This window comes from Procambarus clarkii, unplaced genomic scaffold (assembly GCF_040958095.1).
Source record: "Procambarus clarkii isolate CNS0578487 unplaced genomic scaffold, FALCON_Pclarkii_2.0 HiC_scaffold_129, whole genome shotgun sequence".
NCBI lineage: Eukaryota > Metazoa > Arthropoda > Malacostraca > Decapoda > Cambaridae > Procambarus > Procambarus clarkii.
In genome coordinates, this window is record NW_027189162.1 from 1,467,301 (window position 1) to 1,491,940 (window position 24,640).

The 24,640-nt window shown below is 39.8% G+C and overlaps 1 protein-coding gene across 1 annotated transcript in view; it reads left to right on the top strand.

Moving 5' to 3' along the window:
• The window catches only part of LOC138360906 (uncharacterized), a 303,450-nt gene that overhangs the window by 165,195 nt on the left and 113,615 nt on the right, over nt 1–24,640 (top strand). Inside the window, exon 2 of the mRNA XM_069320407.1 lies at nt 9,627–9,749. Coding sequence (XP_069176508.1) covers nt 9,627–9,749 — 123 coding nt within the window. The remainder of the gene's footprint in view (nt 1–9,626; nt 9,750–24,640) is intronic.

The window sequence follows — 24,640 nt, forward strand, 5'->3', positions numbered from 1 at the left end:
TACAGGTAGTTGATGTAGTTGGTAGTCTCCAGATGCTCCGTCAGGTAGTTGATAGTCTCCAGATTCTCCATCAGGTAGTTGGTAGTCTCCAGATGCTCCGTCAGGTAGATGGTAGTCTCCAGATGCTCCTTCAGGTAGTTGGTAGTTTCCAGATGCTCCGTCAGGTAGTTGCTAGTCTCCAGATGCTCTTTCAGATAGTTGGGAGTCTCCAGATGCGCCGACAAGTAGTTGGTAGTCTCCAGATGCTCCGTCAGGTAGTTGGCTGTCTCCAGATGCTCCATCAGGTATATTGTAGTCTGCAGATGCTCCGTCATGTAGTTGGAAGTCTCCAGATGCTCCAGCAGGGAGTTGATGTAGTTGGTAGTCTCCAGATGCTTCGTCAGGTAGTTGGTAGTCTCCAGATACTCCGTCAGGTAGTTGGTAGTCTCCAGATGCTCCGCCAGGGATTTGGTAGTCCCAAGATGCTCCGTCAGGTAGTAGGTAGTCTCCAAATGCTCCGTCATATAGGTGGTAACCTCCAGATGCTCCGTCATATACTTGGTAGTCTCCAGATGCTTCGTCAGGTAGTTGGTAGTCTCCAGATGCTCCGTCAGGTAGTTGGTAGTCTCCAGATGCTCCGTCATATAGTTGTAGTCTAAAGATGCTCCGTCAGGTAGTTGGTAGTCTCCAGGTGCTCCGTCATATAGTTGTAGTCTAAAGATGCTCCGTCAGGTAGTTGGTAGTCTCCAGATACTCCGTCAGGTAGTTGATGTAGTTGGTAGTCTGCAAATGCTCCGTTAGGTAGTTGGTAGTCTCCAGGTGCTCCGTCATATAGTTGTAGTCTAAAGATGCTCCGTCAGGTAGTTGGTAGTCTCCAGATGCTCCGTCAGGTAGTTGGTAGTCTCCAGATGCTCCTACAGGTAGTTGATGTAGTTGGTAGTCTCCAGATGCTCCGTCAGGAACTTGGTAGTCTCCAGATGCTCTTTCAGATAGATGGTAGTCTGCAGATGCTCCGTCAGATAGTTGATAGTCTCCAGATGCTCCGTCAGGTAGTTGGTAGTATCCAGATGCTCCGTCAGGTAGATGATAGTCTGCAGATGCTCCTTCAGGTAGTTGGTAGTTTCCAGATGCTCCGTCAGGTAGTTGCTCGTCTCCAGATGCTCTTTCAGATAGTTGGCAGTCTCCAGATGCGCCGACAAATAGTTGGTAGTCTCCAGATGCTCCGTCAGGTAGTTGGCTGTCTCCAGATGCTCCATCAGGTATATGGTAGTCTGCAGATGCTCCGTCATGTAGTTGGAAGTCTCCAGATGCTCCAGCAGGGAGTTGATGTAGTTGGTAGTCTCCAGATGCTTCGTCAGGTAGTTGGTAGTCTCCAGATACTCCGTCAGGTAGTTGGTAGTCTCCAGATGCTTCGTGAGGTACTAGGTAGTCTCCAGATGCTCCGTCAGATAGTTGGTTGTCTCCAGATGCTCTGTAAGGCAGTTGGTAGTCTCCAGATGCTCTGTAAGGCAGTTGGTAGTCTCCAGATGCTCCGGCAGGTAGTTGGTAGTCTCCAGATGCTCCGCCAGGTAGTTAGTAGTCTCCAGATGCTCCGTCAGGTATTTGGTAGTCTCCAGATGCTCCGTCAGGTAGTTGGTAGTCTCCAGATGCTCCGTCAGGTAGTTGGTAGTCTCCAGATGCTCCGGCAGGTAGTTGGTAGTCTCCAGACGCTCCGGCAGGTAGTTGGTAGTCTCCAGATGCTTCGTCAGGTAGTTGGTAGTCTCCAGATGCTCCGGCAGGTAGTTGGTAGTCTCCAGATGCTCCGTCAGGTATTTGGTAGTCTCCAGATGCTTCGTCAGGTAGTTGGTAGTCTCCATATGCTCCGGGAGGTAGTTGGTAGTCTCCAGATGCTCCGTCAGGTATTTGGTAGTCTCCAGATGCTTCGTCAGGTACTAGGTAGTCTCCACATGCTCCGTCATGTAGTTGGTAGTCTCTAGATGCTTCGTCAGGTAGTTGGTAGTCTCTAGATGCTCCGACACATAGTTCATGTAGTTGGTAGTCTCCAGATGCACCGTCATGAAGTTGATAGTCTCCAAGTGCTCCGTCATATAGTTGGTTGTGTACAGATGCTCCATCAGGTAGTTGGTATTCTCCAGATGCTCGGTCAGGTAGTTGGTAGTCTCCAGATGCTCCGTCAGGTAGTTCGTAGTCTCCAGATGCTCCGGCAGGTAGTTGGTAGTTTTCAGATGCTCCGTAAGGTAGTTGATAGTCTCCAGATGCTTCGTCAGGTAGTTGGTAGTCTCCAGATGCTCCGTCAGGTAGCTGGTAGTCTCCAGATGCTCCGCCAGGGAGTTGGTAGTCTCAAGATGCTCCGTCAGGTAGTTGGTAGTCTCCAGGTGCTCCGACAGGTAGTTGATGTAGTTAATAGTCTCCAAATGCCCCGTCAGGTAGTTGGTAGTCTCAAGATGGTCCGTCAGGTAGTTGGTAGTCTCCAGATGCTCCTTCAGATAGATGGTAGTCTGCAGATGCTCCGTCAGGTAGTTGGTAGTCTCCAGATGCTCCGTCAGGTAGTTGGTAGTCTCCAGATGCTCCTTCAGATAGATGGTAGTCTGCAGATGCTCTGTCAGGTAGTTGGTAGACTCCAGATGCTCCGTGAGGTAGTTGATGGGGTTGGTAGTCTCCAAATACTTCGTCAGGTAGTTGGTAGTCTCCTGATGCTCTGTCAGGTAGTTGGTAGTCTCCAGATGCTCCGTCAGGTAGTTGGTAGTCTCCAGATGCTCTTTCAGATAGATGGTAGTCTCCAGATGCTCCGTCAGGTAGTTGGTAGTCTCCAGATGCTACTTCAGATAGTTGGTAGTGTACAAATGCTCCGACAGGAAGTTCGTAGTCTCCAGATGCTCCATCAGGTAGTTGGTAGTCTCCAGATGCTCGATCAGGTAGTTGGTAGTCTCCAGATGCTTTGTCAGGTAGTTGGTAGTCTCCAGATGCTCCGGCAAGTAGTTCGTAGTCTCTAGATGCACCGTCAGGTAGTTGGTAATCTGCAGATGCTCCGTCAGGTAGTTGGTAATCTGCAGATGCCCTGTCAGGTAGTTCGTAGTCTCCAGATGCTCCGTCAGGTAGTTTCCAGATAGTCTCCAGTAATCTGGTAGTCTCCAAATGGTCCAGTATTCTCCAGTAGTCTGTAGTCTCCAGATGCTCCGTCATGTAATTGGTAGTCTCAAGATGCTCCGTCAGGTAGTTGGTAGTCTCCAGATGCTCTTTCATATAGTTGGTAGTCTCCAGATGCTACCGTCAGGTAGTTGGTAGTCTCCGGATGCTCCGTCAAGTAGTTGATGCAGTTGGTAGTCTCCAAATGCTCCGTCATATACTTGGTAACCTCTATATGCTCCGTCATATACTTGGTAGTCTCCAGATGCTCCGTCAGGTAGTTGGTAGTCTCCAGATGCTCTGTCATATAGTTGGTAATCTTCAGATGCTCCGTCAGGTAGTTGGTAGTCTCCAGATGCTGCGTCAGGTAGTTGATGTAGTTGGTAGTCTCCAAATGCTTCGTCAGGTAGTTGGTAGTCTAAAGGTGCTCCGTCAGGTAGATGGTAGTCTGCAGATGCTCCGTCAGGTAGTTGGTAGTCTCCAGATGCTCCTACAGGTAGTTGATGTCGTTGGTAGTCTCCAAATGCTCCGTCAGGTAGTTGGTAGTCTCCAGATGCTCCGTCAGGTAGTTGGTAGTCTCCAGATGCTCCGTCGGGTAGTTGGTAGTCTCCAGATGCTCCGTCATATAGGTGGTAATCTCCAGATGCTGCGTCAGGTAGTTGGTAGTCTCCGGATGCTCCGTCAGGTAGTTGATGCAGTTGGTAGTCTCCAAATGCTCCGTCATATAATTGGTAACCTCTAGATGCTCCGTCATATACTTGGTAGTCTCCAGATGCTCCGTCAGGTAGTTGGTAGTCTCCAGATGCTCCGTCATATTGTTGGTAATCTCCAGATGCTCCGTCAGGTAGTTGGTAGTCTCCAGGTGCTCCGTCAGGTAGTTGATGTAGTTGGTAGTCTCCAAATGCTTCGTCAGGTAGTTGGTAGTCTAAAGATGCTCCGTCAGGTAGTTGGTAGTCTGCAGATGCTCAGTCAGGTAGTTGCTAGTCTCCAGATGCTCCTACAGGTAGTTGATGTCGTTGGTAGTCTCCAAATGCTCCGTCAGGTAGTTGGTAGTCTCCAGATGCTCCGTCAGGTAGTTGGTAGTCTCCAAATGCTCCGCCAGGAAGTTGGTAGTCTCCAGATGCTCCTTCAGATAGATGGTAGTCTCCAGATGCTCCGTCAGGTAGTTGGTAGTCTCCAGATGCTTCGTCAGGTAGTTCGTAGTCTCCAGATGCTCCGGAAGGTAGTTGGTAGTCTCCAGATGCTCCGTCAGGTAGTTCGTAGTCTCCAGATGCTCCGGAAGGTAGTTGGTAGTCTCCAGATGCTCCGTCAGGTAGTTCGTAGTCTCCAGATGCTCCGGAAGGTAGTTGGTAGTTTTCAGATGCTCCGTAAGGTAGTTCGTAGTCTCTAGATGCTTCGTCAGGTAGTTGGTAGTCTCCTGATGCTCCGTCAGGTAGTTCGTAGTCTCCAGATGCTCCGGAAGGTAGTTGGTAGTTTTCAGATGCTCTGTAAGGTAGTTCGTAGTCTCCAGATTCTTCGTCAGGTAGTTGGTAGTCTCCAGATGCTCCGGCAAGTAGTTCGTAGTCTCTAGATGCACCGTCATGTAGTTGGTAATCTCCAGATGCTCCGTCAGGTAGTTTGTAGTCTCCAGATGCTCCGTCAGGTAGTTTTCTGATAGTCTCCAGTAGTCTAGTAGTCTCCAAATGCTCCAGTATTCTCTAGTAGTCTGCAGTCTCCAGATGCCTCGTCATGTAGCTGGTTGTCTCCAGATGCTCCTTCAGATAGTTGGTAGTGTACAGATGCTCCGAAAGGTAGTTAGTAGTCTCCAGATGCACCGTCAGGTAGTTGGTAGTCTGAAGATGCTCCGTCAGGTAGTTGGTAGTCTCCGGATGCTCCGTCAGGTAGTTGATACAGTTGTTAGTCTCCAAATGCTCCGTCAGGTAGTTGGTAGTCTAAAGATGCTCCGTCAGGAAGTTAGTAGTCTCCAGATGCTCCGTCAGGAAGTTGGTAGTCTCCAAATGCTCCGTCAGGTAGTTGGTAGTCTCCAGATGCTCCGTCAGGTAGTTGGTATTCTCCAGATGCTCTGTCAGGAAGTTGGTAGTCTCCAGATGCTCCTTCAGATAGATGGTAGTCTGCAGATGCTCCGTCAGATAGTTGATAGTCTCCAGATGCTCCGTCAGGTAGTTGGTAGTCTGCAGATGCTCCGTCAGGTAGTTGGTAGTCTCCAGATGCTCCTACAGGTAGTTGATGTCGTTGGTAGTCTCCAAATGCTCCGTCAGGTAGTTGGTAGTCTCCAGATGCTCCGTCAGGTAGTTGGTAGTCTCCAGATGCTCCGCCAGGAAGTTGGTAGTCTCCAGATGCTCCTTCAGATAGATGGTAGTCTCCAGATGCTCCGTCAGGTAGTTGGTAGTCTCCAGATGCTTCGTCAGGTAGTTCGTAGTCTCCAGATGCTCCGGAAGGTAGTTGGTAGTCTCCAGATGCTCCGGAAGGTAGTTCGTAGTCTCCAGATGCTCCGGAAGGTAGTTGGTAGTCTCCAGATGCTCCGTCAGGTAGTTCGTAGTCTCCAGATGCTCCGGAAGGTAGTTGGTAGTTTTCAGATGCTCCGTAAGGTAGTTCGTAGTCTCTAGATGCTTCGTCAGGTAGTTGGTAGTCTCCTGATGCTCCGTCAGGTAGTTCGTAGTCTCCAGATGCTCCGGAAGGTAGTTGGTAGTTTTCAGATGCTCTGTAAGGTAGTTCGTAGTCTCCAGATTCTTCGTCAGGTAGTTGGTAGTCTCCAGATGCTCCGGCAAGTAGTTCGTAGTCTCTAGATGCACCGTCATGTAGTTGGTAATCTCCAGATGCTCCGTCAGGTAGTTTGTAGTCTCCAGATGCTCCGTCAGGTAGTTTTCTGATAGTCTCCAGTAGTCTAGTAGTCTCCAAATGCTCCAGTATTCTCTAGTAGTCTGCAGTCTCCAGATGCCTCGTCATGTAGCTGGTTGTCTCCAGATGCTCCTTCAGATAGTTGGTAGTGTACAGATGCTCCGAAAGGTAGTTAGTAGTCTCCAGATGCACCGTCAGGTAGTTGGTAGTCTGAAGATGCTCCGTCAGGTAGTTGGTAGTCTCCGGATGCTCCGTCAGGTAGTTGATACAGTTGTTAGTCTCCAAATGCTCCGTCAGGTAGTTGGTAGTCTAAAGATGCTCCGTCAGGAAGTTAGTAGTCTCCAGATGCTCCGTCAGGAAGTTGGTAGTCTCCAAATGCTCCGTCAGGTAGTTGGTAGTCTCCAGATGCTCCGTCAGGTAGTTGGTATTCTCCAGATGCTCTGTCAGGAAGTTGGTAGTCTCCAGATGCTCCTTCAGATAGATGGTAGTCTGCAGATGCTCCGTCAGATAGTTGATAGTCTCCAGATGCTCCGTCAGGTAGTTGGTAGTCTCCAGATGCTCCGTCAGGTAGATGGTACTCTCCAGATGCTCCTTCAGGTAGTTGGTAGTCTCCAGATGCTCCTTCAGATAGATGGTAGTCTGCAGATGCTCCGTCAGATAGTTGATAGTCTCCAGATGTTCCGTCAGGTAGTTGGTAGTCTCCAGATGTTCCGTCAGGTAGATGGTACTCTCCAGATGCTCCTTCAGGTAGTTGGTAGTCTCCAGATGCTCCTTCAGATAGATGGTAGTCTGCAGATGCTCCGTCAGATAGTTGATAGTCTCCAGATGTTCCGTCAGGTAGTTGGTAGTCTCCAGATGCTCCGTCAGGTAGATGGTACTCTCCAGATGCTCCTTCAGGTAGTTGGTAGTCTCCAGATGCTCCGTCATGTAGTTGATGTAGTTGGTAGTCTCCAAATGCTCCGTCAGGTAGTTGATGTAGTTGGTAGTCTCCAGATGCTCCGTCAGGTAGTTGATGTAGTTGGTAGTCTCCAGATGCTCCAGCAGGTAGTTGGTAGTCTCCAGATGCTCCGTCAGGTAGTTGATTGTCTCCAAATTCTCCGTCAGGTAGTTGGTAGTCTCCAGATGCTCCGTCATGTAGTGTGTAGCCTCCAGAGGCTCTGGCAGGTAGTTGATGTAGTTGGTAGTCTCCAGTTACTCTGTCAGGTAGTTGGTAGTCTCCAGATTCTCCGACAGGTAGTTGGTAGTTTCCAGATGCTCTCTCATCTAGTTGATGTAGTTGGTAGTTTCCAAATGCTCCGTCAGGTAGTTGATGTAGTTGGTAGTCTCCAGATGCTCCGTCAGGTAGTTGATGTAGTTGGTAGTCTCCAGATGCTCCAGCAGGTAGTTGGTAGTCTCCAGATGCTCCGTCATGTACTGTGTAGCCTCCAGAGGCTTTGGCAGGTAGTTGATGTAGTTGGTTGTCTTCAGATGCTCCGTCTGGTTGTTGGTAGTCTCTAGATCCTCCGTCATTTAGTTGATGTTGTTGGTTGTCTCCAGATGCTCCGTTAGATTGATGATGTAGTTGGTAGTCTCCAGAGGCTCCGTCATGTAGTTGGTAATCTCCAGATGCTCCGTCCTGTAGTTAATGTAGTTGGTAGTCTCCAGTTACTCTGTCAGGTAGTTGGTAGTGTCCAGATGATCCGGCAGGTAGTTGGTAGTCTCCAGATGCTCCGTCAGGTAGTTGGTAGTCTCCAGATGCTCCGTCAGGTAGTTGGTAGTCTCCAGATGCTCCGGCAGGTAGTTGGTAGTCTCCAGATGCTCCGTCAGGTAGTTGGTAGTCTCCAGAAGCTCCATCAGGTACATCTCTATTGTCCTCTGTTCTTATTTCTCTGTACTTTTTCAGGGGTTTCGTTCATAGCTTCTCTGCATATTCTTTTGAACTTTAATTTTCTCGTTCGCCTAATTCTTGAGAGGAACGAACTGCTCGTTGCATCAGCACATATCCCAGCAATAAATTCCATCATCACATGTGTTATCTTCCCTTCCATTTGTCTTTCCCATTGAATTTCACACAGAAAGTTCATTTTTTGTAATTCTCATATCTTCAACAGGTTTCCTTGTGTTACCAACTCCGACAATTTCACTATGTCTTTAAGCGTGAGAATACAGTGGTCACCAGCTCCTAAAGCCAAGCATGAGAATACAGTGGTCACCAGCTCCTAGAGCCAAGCATAAGAATACAGTGGTCACTAGCTCCTTGTGCCAAGCATAAGAATACAGTGGTCACTAGCTCCTTGAGCCAAGCATGAGAATACAGTAGTGTTACATCTGACCTTTTGAAGAAAATTTGAAAATTTCTGGATCAATATCCTCCAAATTGTTCAGTATTTTAAAAGTTTCAATGAGATCAGCCTTGTCACGCCTGGTTTGCAGTGTTGTTAGCCCTCTGGCCTTCAACCGTTCCTGATACGAGAGATGACTTAACTCTGGAATGACTTTTGTTGCTCGGTGTTGCACTTTCTCTAGAGCAGCTGTATCCTTCTAAAAATGAGGTCGCCATGCTTGGATACAGTAATCCAAATGAGGACGCACCAGAGATTTATACAGTTGAATCATTACCTTCTTTTCCTTAAAGTCAAAGGTACGCCTGATAATTCCAAGGGTTTGGTTAGCTTTTCTGACTGCTGTTCCCACCTGTTGTGAGTGGTGTATTTTGACTCCAAGGTCCTTTTCTTCATCAATCTGCTGTAATGTAATGCTATTAATTTGGTAGTTGCACGAGTCGATATTAAAAAGTATTTGCAAGTGTTCTGACCATCTATGAAGTTCATATAGATCTCTTTGTAAAGATTCAATTTCACTATAATTTTCCACTTTACCATAAATCTTTGTGTCAACTGGAAATTTGATGATGTGGTTTGTAATATTCTCGTCTATGTCATTGATGTATATGACAAAAAGGGTTGGCTCCAAAACGGACCCTTGTGGCACCCCTCTTATCACATTTCTCCATTCTGACTCATTCCTATTTAGCACGACCCTTTGTTTTCTTTCCTTCAACCATTGTTTTACCCATTCTAATATTTTTACCATTTATTCCATGTGCTTGTAATTTTCTTGCTAGTCTTTCATGTGTTAACCTTATCAAAAGCGTTAACAAAATCTATGTATACTACATCCAGTAGCTGAGTACCTGGTAACCGCTTTAAAAAATGTGAGCAAGTTTGTAGAGCAGGATCTCTCTTTAACAATGCCATGATGTGTTGATTGTACAAGGTCGTTCACTTTGATGGTGAATGATTCTCTCCCTGAGGATTCTCTCCATGAGCTTGCAGATGTGTGATGTCAAGCTAATCGCCCGGTAGTTTTCTGCTGAGGTCTTTCTGCCTTTTTTGAAAATACGGGTAACATTTGCATATTTCCCATCTTGGGGAACTACCCCAATTGGGTCAGAGATTTTGTGAAAAGTAGTTTCAGTGGTAGGCATAATTCTTCTGACAGTTCCTTTATGACTTTCGATAGGATTCCATCCACACCTGGGACTTTTGAATCTTTTAGTGTGTAAATGTTCTTTCTAATTTTTTCCCATATACCATCCTGGAGGAGATGTATATAATCAAGTGCAATTTAAATTCTTGAAGCTTTTTTTCTGAATTGACGTTTAATTTCCAAAATACTGAAACTGGGTTTGTTTGATTCATCAGATGAGCAGCACGAGCGAGATGGAGGAGATTACTGGTAAGTTTCTGGAAGAGTTCCGTCAACCCGGCCAGGATCCCCATCAACTCATCGCTAAATACGATGAGTTGTGTAAGATCTACGACAAGGTAACTATAGTTTACATTTTTGTTTATTAGACCATTATTGTTGTTAACTTGCCCGTTGTCTAGGACCCATAACATTATACATGTTTTCTACGACCCATAACATCATACACATTGTCTAGGACCGATAACATCATACACGTTGTCTAGGACCACTAACATCATACACGTTGTTTAGGACCCATAACATCATACACATTGTCTAGGACCCATAACATAATACACGTTGTCTAGAGTAGTAGGGAGTACAGTCCACAGAACATTTTTTTTTTCTGGCAGAGGACCCCTGTGGACTGTACAGTCCACAGAACATTTTTTTTTTTTGGCCAGAGGACCCCTGTGGACTGTACAGTCCACAGAACATTTTTTTTTCTGGGAAATATCGTGTCTGTGAGCCAGGGTTTAATTTTGTCAGTCACAGATTTTAGAAGTAAGGATTTCTTATGAGAAAAATAATTTCCAAGACTTAGAAGTTTGTTAAGGGCTTATGGAACAAATTCAAGTAACGTATGTAGCTCTTTAGGGTTTCCATGAGAACTCTACGGACATATTTTACATGTTTTCAACTTACAAAATCGTCTATGTAAGCCTTAGTTATTCATGTAAATTTAGAAAGTTATCTGTATAAGTCAGGGTTTTCAGGGGCTCGTACATCACACCCCCCTCCCTCCCTCCCCCTTACCTCCCAATCTCTCGCGTCACTTTTATTTACCTTACGCCCGGCCAGCCAGACGTCGCATACAGGTTACCTCTTATCATATCTTATCTTCTCCATAATATCTGGACCGTCCCTCCTCTCTCTCTCTCTCCCTCCTCTCTCTCTCTCTCTCCTCTTCATATTATTCCCTCTTCCTATTTTCTGACATACTAATATTTTATTCCTTTTTCATTAACCAGTCAGTTTTATACAAATCAACCGAAGCATCTCAATGTAACCTTTAATACTGAAACTGTCTCAGAGACTATCTAAGCTGGCCCCAGCTACCTGCCCCAGGCTATCTGCCCAAGGCAATCATCACCTGATTACCTGCCCCAGACATCTACCAGTCATTGTCGGCGTTCGCCACCGTAATAATTTATATATATATACATTAAGCGTTAATAAAACTTATTTATTTATTTATAATTTATTTAGTCATCTAATTCATAGTTTACACAATTTATAATAAACGATTCATTTAGCCCGAAGTTCTAAGAAGCTCGCTCCTCAATCCGCTTGTATAATATCCGTCCTATTCACTCTTCATCTCTGTAAATAAAGAATAACAGTTTCAGATAGCGTTTACACATGTACAATATTTATCAGACACATAAAACCTCGAAACAAATGTACTCACCATTTTCCGTTAGATAATTTGTTATAGCCTCATTCAGCCAGTCGTCTCCAAGCACATTTTCCTACAAATATCGCTCTTATCATAACACAGCGTTTCATAGCAGCTCGGCATATTTTTAAATAAAGCATAAGATAGCCTCATTACGTTCCTATCATTCTGCATATATACTCCATAAGTAAAACTAGTTTCAAATAGCTTTATTGCAGTTTTTAGATCCTTGTTTGAAAGATGGTAACAGAAAAACATCGCATATAGCCCGCATACGTAAGTATTTAAACTCTGAAGTCTCTCTGTAAACGCGTATACATCACAGTCTTTATAATAATTTAAAAACTCCGAAATGTATGGCGAATACACATTTATTCCATATGAATCGAGTATAACTATTTTCCCTTTAGATTTATATACAGCAATCCAGTGACCCATTACTTCCTTAGAGTCTCTTCCTAAGGTATTTATTATAAACATAATCGGTTTATCCCGTATTTGCTTCATTATTCTATATATATCCGTGGCTAAATAGCATCCAATATATTTAGCTTTACTACCTTTCATATCGTTCAATGCCGTATTAATTTGTTTGCAGTTCATGCTCTTGTATCACACACAACTCGCCTATCGGAATAAATTCTCAATACTCCCGTTGTAATTCCGAATAAAATAATAACTTTATTTGATTTCGCTGGAACAGCAAATTCTAATGTAATTCTCAGGTTGCCCGAAGCCTCTATAGGAAGGGTATCTCTCAATTCCTCAGGCGTTAGTCTAAATGCCAGTAACGTTCTTCCTTTTATAAATGAATTATATGTCAAGGTATTGCAAGCATTAAAGCCTACAGTATTTTGAGTCTCGTAGTATAGTTTCGAACATTTATTCGGGAACTTGCAAGTTATATTAAATAAGTTTGTCCCATCACGTGTAATATATACATTAGATAAATCGCAGTGATCGAAATAAAGTGGATTAAGTGTATACGCTCCTGATATTGCTTCCATATCCATCATCATAATAAATAATTTATCTGGGATAATGCTCCCCCATGGCTGGTCAATACTTAATCTCTGCTGCCCATTACCGAGAATGAACGTCTTATGGAGTGTCTTATCAAACGTATATGTAACTGGTGTATTTTGTTCAGCCAGAGCTCTATTAATAGCCTCCAATCCAGATGCAAATGGAGTTATCCGATCAATCCACATTCTAGCTAGTTTTATGTTAAACTTATATCCAGATTCAATACTGTTTATAACCCACGGATCACTGTTAAGTTCTAATCTCAAACGAATATCAATTCCATCCAAAAGATATTCGCTCAAAGTTGTAATGTCCAATAGCAGTTTAAAGCAACAATTTACTCCCTCAGTTTTTAACTTTACAAATCTAGATTTAAGGTCTTCTGAGGCATTCTTAAAATAATCTACATCATATTTTTCAGGGAAAACATCATTATAGAAATACGTCAGTTCTTTAAATCTTTCAGCTTTACATTCAGAAAGCGTCGTCATTAGCTTTACATATGATAAATATGAAAATAATGAATTAGTTTCCACCACTTGCTCATTTAAATAAACAGTTACAGCTTTAAACATTGTCTGGGACAAGCCATTGACTATTGATGCATTTTTAATATCCGCTAAAGCCGTAATTCCATCAGGTCCCGTTAATTCAACCATCAGTTCTAGCGTCAAGCTCGAAAGATCAATAAATTGACCCTTAACTCCCGGGATACGGAATTCAATATAAGAGTCTTTAAATTTATTGTTAATACTTGAATTCACAGGTAAAATATCCTGCGTCTGTCTTGAAATTATCGTACTTTCAACCATTCTATGCGGATTAACTTTAGGAAAGCCATCGCTTATAGCAGCTGTATAATTTTCTAAAGGAACTTGCAATGCTGCACTAGGAGCATTTACACTCATCATGTCTGCGTCTAGCATACAACTAGTACTGTTTTTATGAAAACACGTCTTTATATCTATCCATTTTCTTTATATAGGCAGGTCTTTTCGTTTTTCTTTTCGTTATTCGGCCACCTGTTAACAATTTAGGACCTATACTTTTCAATGTTTCCATACCGCGTTTTCTAATTGAATCTTTCAAAGTACCTTGACCAGCATTTATATCCTGCAAAACATTCTGTCCCATTGTCAATGCTGCTGGCATAATAGTTTTTAATAGGAAAGGAGTTGCTCTACGAGCTAGACCAGTTAAGAAACTTAATATTCCACCTCCTCTTAAATGTCTTCTATCAAAAACAGTAATATCGCCCAGTGCTCCGCCTCTCTTCCCTCGAGGAGCGATAAATCGCCCTACCTCGTCAACAGACAGCGGTACAAACCCGACCCTCATGTTTAAACAGGCCAAGAGAGAATGATAAACTCCCTCTACTCATGCCATTATATATCAACGGGTCTAATATGTAATACTGCAATCGTACATCCATCCTTTTCAAAATATACAGGCTCCCCATCTTGATCTGTTAATCTAATACTGATGCCATCAATATTAGTCGTATTTAAAGGTTTATATAATTTCCTGTGTGTTACATTACTTTGAAACGAAACAACATCCAAGATATTTACAATCTGATTACCAAACATGGTGGGCTGCACCTTATCACAATATACACACAAGAAATCTATACGGCCTCCTGGCCTAGGATGATAATAGCAAGTATCTTGTACAAATAACCTGTTATTAGGTAGCTTATTCATAATAAAAATATCATAGGCTTTACCTACTTCAGCTCCAATAACTTTACATATATTTCGACCGAAAGATAAAGAAATTCGAACAACTAATTTTCCATCCTTTGTAATAAATAATTTTAACAACTTCTCACTAAATGCTGCATTAAACTTACTTCGATTAATACTCGAATCATATTTCATATAAACGTCCCCGTGATCTGGGAAATTATAATTAAGTACGGGTCCTATAAAACTCAGTGAACCTTTTGAAAATATAGTAGAAATTTCTCTATTTAAAATAGTCGTTAGCTCTATGCAATTATCACTGGCTAAAATATCCGACTTTAAATTGAAAGATGTATTCACCGTACTCAAATCAGATAAATTTTTATTAGACACTAGAAGTTGAACTGAAATAAAACTTTCCGGATCATTCCTCCTAACAGCGAAATAAGATGGAGGCAGGAATATATTCTTCAGGCACACTTCATAAGCTTTATTCGGGTCTAAAGGCAGCTGATTATGTAATCTATTTTCAAAAGCATTGGGAGCATTGTTTTTAAATACATCAGTATCAGAGTTACTCGCTGCATATATAACGTAACTATCCATCCTGTAGACTAATAGTAAATGATAAAAATAAACAGAAACTCACCTTAATATGATATCCAGGTAGACTCTCCTTCATCTACAGCCTTGATCTTCCTCTTCAAACTTGGAGGAGAAAACACTTGATTTTTCGCATCTACATTTCTAAATAAATTCTTAGGTGTAGATGTCAAAGAGTAGAACAACTTTGCAATTGGCAGTTTATCTTCTGGGAATAACAATTTCGGAGTGCACATCCTGCCTATAACATCATCAACAATATTGAGCCCAGTAACTGGCGATGTAATGTTCCCTTCCTCATCCCACTTTACAAGTCCAGTTGTATTAAAATAATTTAACAAGGAGACAGCAAAATCATAATCCTTAAGCTTTAATCTTAAGTCTATCAAGTGTTGTATAACAGGATTTGTTCTCACTGTCATCGTAGGCTTCTCAACACTTACTGCCGTAGGCTTCTGTTGATCAATAGCTTTTCGTGGTACAAGATAGAATTCTTTCATTATTCCTTATTAAATAGCCTTGAAATGAAATTTATAGCTATGGGAAGTAAAATGCCCAATAAATTGCCTCCTCTTTTACTTGTTAATATGTCTTTCTTGAGTGAAATAGCTTTCTTCTTACAGGCTAATGTATGGAGTAGAGCTCTATATTTAGAAAGTCTCTTTAAAATAGGCTTCCCAACTTCAATTTTATTTTTTAAGAAATTATTAAATATTTCTGATAAGCAAAGTATATGTTCCTTTTTAAGAGTCTTAATTAACTTTTTCCTAGAATTATAACCTAATCTAGCTAATAGTTCAATAAATCCACGATACTTTCTAACTAAGGGCTGCTTCTTCATAGTTTCTTCACGTCATCTGAATTCACCCACTGATCAAATGAACTGTCGTAACCGACGTATCTAACTTTATATAAAGTAGTATTACCAACTTTACGTTTACTTATAATTCTCTCAATTTCAAATGTATCTGACAAGTAGGTGGGAGTCAACTCCTCTCTATAAAATCCGCCTTCTATAAGTCTATTATTTAAGTCCTTTAGATAATATAAAGGCACGGGTTGTTTAGTATCAATTTGAGCAATTGTAAATATTTCCTTAGTGTTCTGTTGATGAAAACCTCTTTTGAACTTTGAAATACGATTAGATAAGGCAAGCCGTACTGTATCTCCTACAGACAGATGATTACTGATGCGTGGCTTAGTCTGCTGCTCTCCTTTATACATGAGCTTAAATTGCCTAGTCACATCTCGAGGCGAAGATAAAGCATGTACATCAATAGGTATTTTCCCCTTTAATCCTCTATGTGGTGTTCTATTATACGTTTTAACCATATCAGGTAAAACATTTATATAGGTTAAGGTGTTATAAGCCGTTAAATATTTATATATCTTAGTTTTCAATGTTCTTATAAATCTCTCTGCAATGCTGGCTTTAGTTTCCTGAGAAAATACACTGTACAGATCAATGTTTTTACTGTCTAACAATCGTTTCATATATTTATTATAGAATTCACCGCCCTTATCAGTGTTAAGCTTCCTTACACCTTTTGATGAAGGTAAATCCAGAACAGCTTTCATGGCTTCACTTACACTCTGACCTGATTTAGTGGATAGTGGAACTACATGTGCAAACCTTGAAAATATATCAACACAAACTAATAAATATTTAATATCATTGTTGTGCTTAGCTAACAATGTCATATCAGCCAAGTCACTGGTAAAGAAAGCTTTAGGTCTAGGTGCTAAGATACGTCTTCGTTTAAATTTACGTTTTTTTAATAGATGTAAGGTATATGCATTAGACGTTTTTAAATAGTCTTTCACATCTTTTATAGTTATTTCAGGGATTGTTTTCTTTGCAGCCTTATACAATTTTAAAACACCACCAAACCCACCTATGGACTTGGGGTCATTGTATATCTTATTAAGAGTTTGTGTAATGTTCACCATTGATACACTATTTCATATGGGGGTTCATTTACAATATTTCCCCTAAATATTATGGATTCAGGTGTTTTAACGCCCAAGTCAACAAGTAAATACCCATACTGTCGAGAAATCACTTTCTTATATATATCTAAAAATTTCTTGGCATCTTGTTTTCCGAATATTTGTCTGCCTAATGTTTCTATCTGGGACAAGTCTCTTGATTTAAGCAGAATAAAATGAGAAGCATTTAAACTTATAGATCTAGAAAATTTCCCACTGAAAAATATATTTTGGGTTATAAAAATAACAGAGATGTTCTCATGCCGTCCCTTAGTAAATATATCACTTACTATTTTAGAGTTTGTAGATTCAACATACAAGTCATCATAAACAACTAATATATGAGATGTGTCCTCTGGATCACGATCATCTAAAGGGTTTACAATTTCAGAGTAAAAAGATATCTTATGTTTAAAGAGTGGATTAGTTCTCAACTCTTTATACCCGCTTCCACAGATAATTATTTTTGCAAAGTTCTGCTGATATTTCTCTATCATTTTAGCACATAAATAGCTCTTCCCACCATTTGAAAATCCAGCAATAATAATTCTTGACGGTTCACTAAATATATTCAACTGGGATTCAGTAATAACTTTTTTCTGCCCTTCCATGTTGCTAGGATTCAATAGACTAACTACAAATATATAATGAAAGGAGTATTTAAACGAAATCTACATTCGAGTTTTATTTAAACATAACCAATAAAATCATAGTCATAACATATCCAATACAGTAATAAAATCATAGAATATACAATATCATAGCCAATAAAATCATAGTCATAACATATCCAATACAGTAATAAAATCATAGAATATACATTATTATAGACATTTGAATCATAGTCATTTTCATATCAAATACAGTAATAAAATCATATCCAATACAGTAACAAAATAAATTATAGTCATAACATAGCCATTTGATCATATCCAATACAGTAACAAATCATATCCAATACAGTAACAAAATAAATCATAGTTATATCATAGTCATTTCATATCAAATACAGTAGCAAATCATAGCCAATATAATATAAAAGACATTTGAATATAGTTATAGATAATACATAGACAATACAGTAACAGACTTAGTTGTTGTTAGGGAATAATTGCTGAGCGACTCTATCCCGCTTTTCCCAAAGATTAAAAATGGGGAACAATTGACGTCTTGGTTGGGGATTATCTACAATTACTGGATCCCCTACCTGCACCTCTTCCTCTACCTGTACCTCTTCCTGTACCTCTTCCTCTACCTGTACCTGTACCTCACGCTCTGGAATGTCTGGGTGACCGTAAGCTAATGACTCTGTGGGACTAATGAGGTACCTCTTGTCATCAAAAGCTGACAGACCGCGCTTAGTTGTTTTACACGTGCATATCTGTCCATTAACATTACGAATAGATCGGGATACAAAATTAAAAGTTGTATTTGTCTCTAATGTGTTCTGAAAAGATGCATGTGTTATTTTCTTTTGTTGGTGATAAGGAATCCCTTTACATTTACATAAATGTTCATTATCAAGGGTTAGGAGAGAGTAAGTTTTAGGCTTGAGTGCAATTAATTCAGTTATGATTTTCTGCTTTACTTCTGACTTGAGGAGTCCTAGTTCACCTTTGCGAGTAGCAGAATACATGGGATGATCTTTGTCGAAATTACTGAAATCCATATAATCTACTAGAGGAGCTTTTGTCATTTCTTGGAAAGCATCTTTACAGGTCAGAGTAAATATGAATGAGTCTGTATCCGTATAAATTAGTCTAGCTCTCTCCCCATAATGGGCTTTAACTACATTATACCAGAACTCGTATAAACGCCTCTTGGCTATCTGCAAGATCTGATATCCCATGTAAGAAGGAGTGGTAACTTTAAGGATGTCTTTCATTACTGTACAGAGAACCCTATCTTGACCTAAAGAGACAGCTCGTTTATACAAAGGGTTTCTTGCATGAGTTAAGAATGAATGTTTTGTCGTTACTAGATGGTGAGTATTAGCATATCTAGATATATTTGTCATTGATTTCCCGTACAGACTATTACTTATGAGTTTAAAAGCTTTTCCTTTAACTTTACAGGTGGTATTAGCTCGTTCTCGAATGTTGGTTGAAATAAAATCTTTTAAATAGGGAGCCTGATTAAATTCATAGATTGTTTTTACTCGTTCAACTTCTAGTCCAAGTTTTAATAGCAATTGCAGGAAATCGAGGCTTACTAAGTAGTCGTTTTGGGGCAAGTGGGATGCAATTAACTTAGTATTTTTAGGTGGGAGCTTACGTTTTTCATCATTAAGGGTTTTCTTACTGTACTCTGACAAAAACTCCTCCGTTATATTAGTATGAGACAGTACAAGGGGCAGATCATCAGTATACCTGGCTACCTCGGGAGATACATGTTTTGTATCGCATAAAATCCAATAGCCTTTGTCTTGATTACAGGGGATATGTTGTAACCCTTGCCCTAATAAGGTATCCCGCTCAAGGTCAGTTAATTGTCTAATCCCTCCCTGGGGAAGTACCTCAGCCATGCACGCTGCATATAAGCTGTTAAAGTCGAGGTACAAAATATGAGTATCGTCATCAGAGCTAGGGTTAGATGTAGTGTACTCGTTAACAGCCTGTGTAAATTGTCTTATGGAAGATGTGAACCCTCCTCTAAGATTCCTTCTCAACAAATCATATATATTCTGATCATACACATAGTCAAGTACAACTTTTGATTTAAATAAGAACGCGTCCCAAGCATAACTAGGAAGTGATACATAGAAAACAATATCTAGTTCATAAATTTCTTTCAGTGATGTTCGCCAAAGTGTAAATATATCAACTAGCATTCCCACGTCAACTTTTAAATATAACATGAGGTAATCCTTGATGTTTGTACAGTTCCCTAAATTAAATACTTTAAGAGCATTGTTATAATCTTCTTCAGACAGTGGAGAGTCATGTAAAACATTGTAAAACTTATCTCGCGAAGGGAGCTGAGGTTCGTCTAACACGTCCATGGAAGAAATATAATCATAACATAGGCTTTGTTTACCTTTAATTAACAGAGCTTTAGCTTCATCGGATACGCCATTTAGTATGTGTTCAGTGTACTTGGTAGCTTTCTTACCGGCAACGTGCTCGCTTGCTAAGGTTCCTAATGACCCATTAAGGAGAGCTAGGCTATCTAGGAATTTAAGTTTACCTATGATGACTTGCATAAAATTCAATCCTTCCGTGGTTAGAATTTCTACATCGCGGTGAGGATTTTTGGACAGTTCTTTAAGTATAATTCCCAGATCATATGCAGCATTATGGGAAAATGCGGTCAAGTATCTACGAGCATTTTTACATTGTAAATTGCAACGAGCACAATAAGCACCTAAGTAATTATTTTCCTGAATAGCATGATTATGATGTCTATGTTTATCTTTCTTATCCTTGAAAGTTTGATGACACAATTGACACGTATTTTGTCTTTGAAACATTCTTTCCTGTTCTCTGGACAAGTTCTTAGGGAAGTTGGGGAGCTGAGCATGAATAGCTTTCCATGAGGCTTCTAGCTTTGTAATAAAATGATTGACCGCGTCTGGGCCTACGTATGAATACGTTTCTACGACATTGAATTCCCTGTCTAAAATCATGTAAGCATAAGCAATTGCTTTATGCTTACATTCCACCATGCCTCTAGGATTTTGACGGTCTAATAGACATTCAAAATCGTAATAGGCGGTGTGAGTTGGGCTATAGGTCCTACCGTAATTTTTAAAACTGATTTTATCACTAGGATTATAGAATGAAAATACTTGGGATACAGTGCATGACTCTTCGTGAGCCTGAATTTCATCTATGGGGGCATGCAAAAGACAAATTTTACAGAATTTATGAGTGTCAGGAATTTTATACGGATTATGGTTAATATTCTTTACAAATTTATCAAAGTCCTTGATCAGACAGAGATGCTTGCCTTCTAATAACAACAAAGGGACTTTATCGACATACTTTTCCTGGCTTTTCCTAGCTAAACTAAGATAGTATCTGTTACTTTCATGAGTTATTGTATAAATATAAATAGAAATTTTGTTAAGCTTCTCTATTTTCTTAAGATTATCAAATGATACGGGGAATCTGATTTCATCTGCCCATACTACGAATCTTCTACACCATCGAAGGCTTTTGTAATGTTGTCTAACGTTATTCATAGTCCTGCCCAATGCTAAGTTTTTATATGCCGCAATGCACTGTAACAAACACTCATCTCCTTCACTTTCAGGATTAAATACTGATTCTTTACCCTTTAATTTTGCAGGATATGGTACATATGATCCAAGGTGCATAGGGTGGCGAATATACGAAAAATTAATGGCAAAGCCTGACATGGAATGAATTCCTACACTTGAGGATTGGACATTTTTTAGGCATTCGTCAATTTTAGCAGACATTTCGTCAACCCATGAATTTACAAGAACTTCAACCTCTTCCTGTGTAACAGTCTGAGTTTCTCCTCTAATTGAAAATACTTCATCTAATATTTCATATTGATCGTCGGCATGATTAAGTTTTTGCAAAATTAGGCTTACATCAGGGTAAATGTGAAATGAGGGAGGGAATTCTTCCTGTATTTGTCTGAACTGATTGTCTATATATTCTATAAAAAATTCCCTATACCTATTTATATATAAGCTGGGGTCGGCGTCTAAATGACCGGGAATGGAGAATGAATGTCTTGAGAATGAACCTTCGAAATGGTTAATGACTTCTAACACTTGCGGAACAACGTTATCTAAGTTAAGTACCTCTGGGGAATCTGGAGCGTTGACTTCTTCATCTGATATGTCGTGAACAGGGGGTTGATTGTCTTCTTCTTCTTCATCTGAGGATGCCTGCTGGTTGCCGTCTGGTGCATCTTCTTCTAGCTCCTGGGACAGCTGGGGTTGACTGCGTACAGGCGTGCTCCACTCAGAGGGTTGGGTTGAATCCAGGGGCGATTCTGTAATATAATATTAGCAATGAATAAACATTAAGAGGAAAACAAATTTGAAAACAATAAGAGGATTTGAAAACCTTAATAGGAAAATATCGTGTAAATAAGAGGAATTATTATTAAGAGGAAAAACAAAAAGTTTAAATAAGAGGAAAAACTGAATTACAGATAAATAATAATATTACTTACGAGCTGGGATGTTGATTCCACCAAGTATGAGATTCTCTTGATCACGAATAGGAACTCCTGTAATGGAAACATTTTTCTGTATGAGTACTTATTACTTGTTTATACACTTGTTAAAAAATACAATTATTAACTTTTAAAATTACGAAAATTATTGTAAAAACGTACGGTTATTTATGGTGCGACGGCGTTTGGGTGGAGGTTCAATGACGTTTCTGGCTTCGGTGGGAGGTTCCCGGTTAACTGAGAAACGACAGTATGGGCAGGAAGTAGAACCATGAACTGAAATGAAAATAATATATATATATATAAATTGACTGTCTGTATGTATGTATGTATGTATGTGTGTTTCGGATATATATTTTCTTTGAAAGTTTATTGAATGTGCGAGAAAAAGCGGTACTTACGATTTGCACAATAGAGTTGTCCACAGCTGGTACAGGTTACGTCAAAATGTCCAGGCGGTGTAGGCCCGTTGCATCCTATACAGTACAGTCTGCATTCTTGAAGAGCGTTGATGGACATTTCACCTAGGCATGTTAAACATCGTGTTTGACACACATGCACGATTTCGTTGTTGATAGGAGACAGGCACAGAGGACATACTGACATGATGATATGACTAGGCTGGGGGAACCTTGTGAACAGGATGAAGATTGAATGCTGACTGAAAGTGTAGGCCTCTGAGACTTTGGCGATCTGAGGGGGCCCCTGAATGAGCGTAATAACGATAGTGTGCCCCTGAGTGAGCGTTTGGCTGTTTTATTAATAGCGAGAATGATTGGCGAATACTGGGAATAAACTCTTTTATTATAAATTGTGTAAACTATGAATTAGATGACTAAATAAATTATAAATAAATAAATAAGTTTTATTAACGCGTAATGTATATATATATATAAATTACTACGGTGGCGAACGCCGACAATGACTGGTAGATGTCTGGGGCAGGTAATCAGGTGATGATTGCCTCGGGCAGATAGCCTGGGGCAGGTAGCTGGGGCCAGCTTAGATAGTCTCTGAGACAGTTTCAGTATTAAAGGTTACATTGAGATGCTTCGGTTGATTTGTATAAAACTGACTGGTTAATGAAAAAGGAATAAAATATTAGTATGTCAGAAAATAGGAAGAGGGAATAATATGAAGAGGAGAGAGAGAGAGAGAGGAGGGAGAGAGAGAGAGAGGAGGGACGGTCCAGATATTATGGAGAAGATAAGATATGATAAGAGGTAACCTGTATGCGACGTCTGGCTGGCCGGGCGTAAGGTATATAAAAGTGACGCGAGAGATTGGGAGGTAAGGGGGAGGGAGGGAGGGGGGTGTGATGTACGAGCCCCTGAAAACCCTGACTTATACAGATAACTTTCTAAATTTACATGAATAACTAAGGCTTACATAGACGATTTTGTAAGTTGAAAACATGTAAAATATGTCCGTAGAGTTCTCATGGAAACCCTAAAGAGCTACATACGTTACTTGAATTTGTTCCATAAGCCCTTAACAAACTTCTAAGTCTTGGAAATTATTTTTCTCATAAGAAATCCTTACTTCTAAAATCTGTGACTGACAAAATTAAACCCTGGCTCACAGACACGATATTTCCCAGAAAAAAAAATGTTCTGTGGACTGTACAGTCCACAGGGGTCCTCTGGCCCAAAAAAAAAAAAATGTTCTGTGGACTGTACAGTCCACAGGGGTCCTCTGCCAGAAAAAAAAAATGTTCTGTGGACTGTACTCCCTACTACTGTCTAGGACCTATAACATCATACTAGATCCTGATGATTCTCACCATGATTTGAACAAACTTAAAATTGTTCACTGACTTCTTTTTGTCGTCAGTTTACCTTTTGACATTATAGTTTTAAATGTAAACTAGACCAAGTGTTTTAAGTGTTAAATAAGTGTTAACTTCGCAGAACAATTCTATAACACACTTTACACGGATGAATATAAAGTGTTTGATTGTTTATATGCTGCTCTAGCAGGGATATTTATAAATACATGTGGTACCTAGTAGCCAGAACGCACTTCTCGGCCTACTATGCAAGGCCCGATTTGCCTAATAGGCCGAGTGATTTTCTTTATTATCAATAAATTTTTTCCAAATAGTTTATTTGAATTAGTATTATTATTTTATATCAAGACCATAATTTATTGACTTACTTGTGTTAGTTTAGGTTACGTTAAAATAGGTTAGGTTAGGTAGGGTTTGTTAGGTTCGGTCATATATCTACGTTAGTTTTAACTAAAATTTAAACAAATTAACTTATACATAATGAAATGGACAGATTTATCATTTCATAAGAAATTTTTTTTACAAATATATAAATTTAGGAAAACTTGGCTTATTAGGCAAATCGGGCCTTCCATAGTAGGCCTAGTACGACGTTCTGGCTACTAGGTACAACATTATATATATATATATATATATATATATATATATATATATATATATATATATATAATATATATATATATATATATATATATATATATATATATATTATATATATATATATATATATATATATATATATATATATATATAATGTTGTACCTAGTAGCCAGAACGTCGTACTAGGCCTACTATGGAAGGCCCGATATATATATATATATATATATATATATATATATATATATATAATGACAATGTCAGACCACGGAGGAAAAATGAAACAGGAAATTTCCTTAAGTACTTTCGTATATTAAATACATCTTCAGAAGGTCAAACCTTCTGAAGATGTATTTAATATACGAAAGTACTTAAGGAAATTTCCTGTTTCATTTTTCCTCCGTGGTCTGACATTGTCACATTCTTAATCACGTGTTTATTTTCGTGATATACACACACATATATATATATATATATATATATATATATATATATATATATATATATATATATATATATATATATATATATATATATGTCGTACCTAGTAGCCAGAACGCACTTTTTGGCCTAGTATGCAAGGCCCGATTTGCCTAATAAGCCAAATTTTCCTGAATTAATATATTTTCTCTAATTTTTTTCTTATGAAATGATAAAGCTACCCATTTCATTATGTATGAGGTCAATTTTTTTTTTATTGGAGTTAAAATTAACGTAGATATA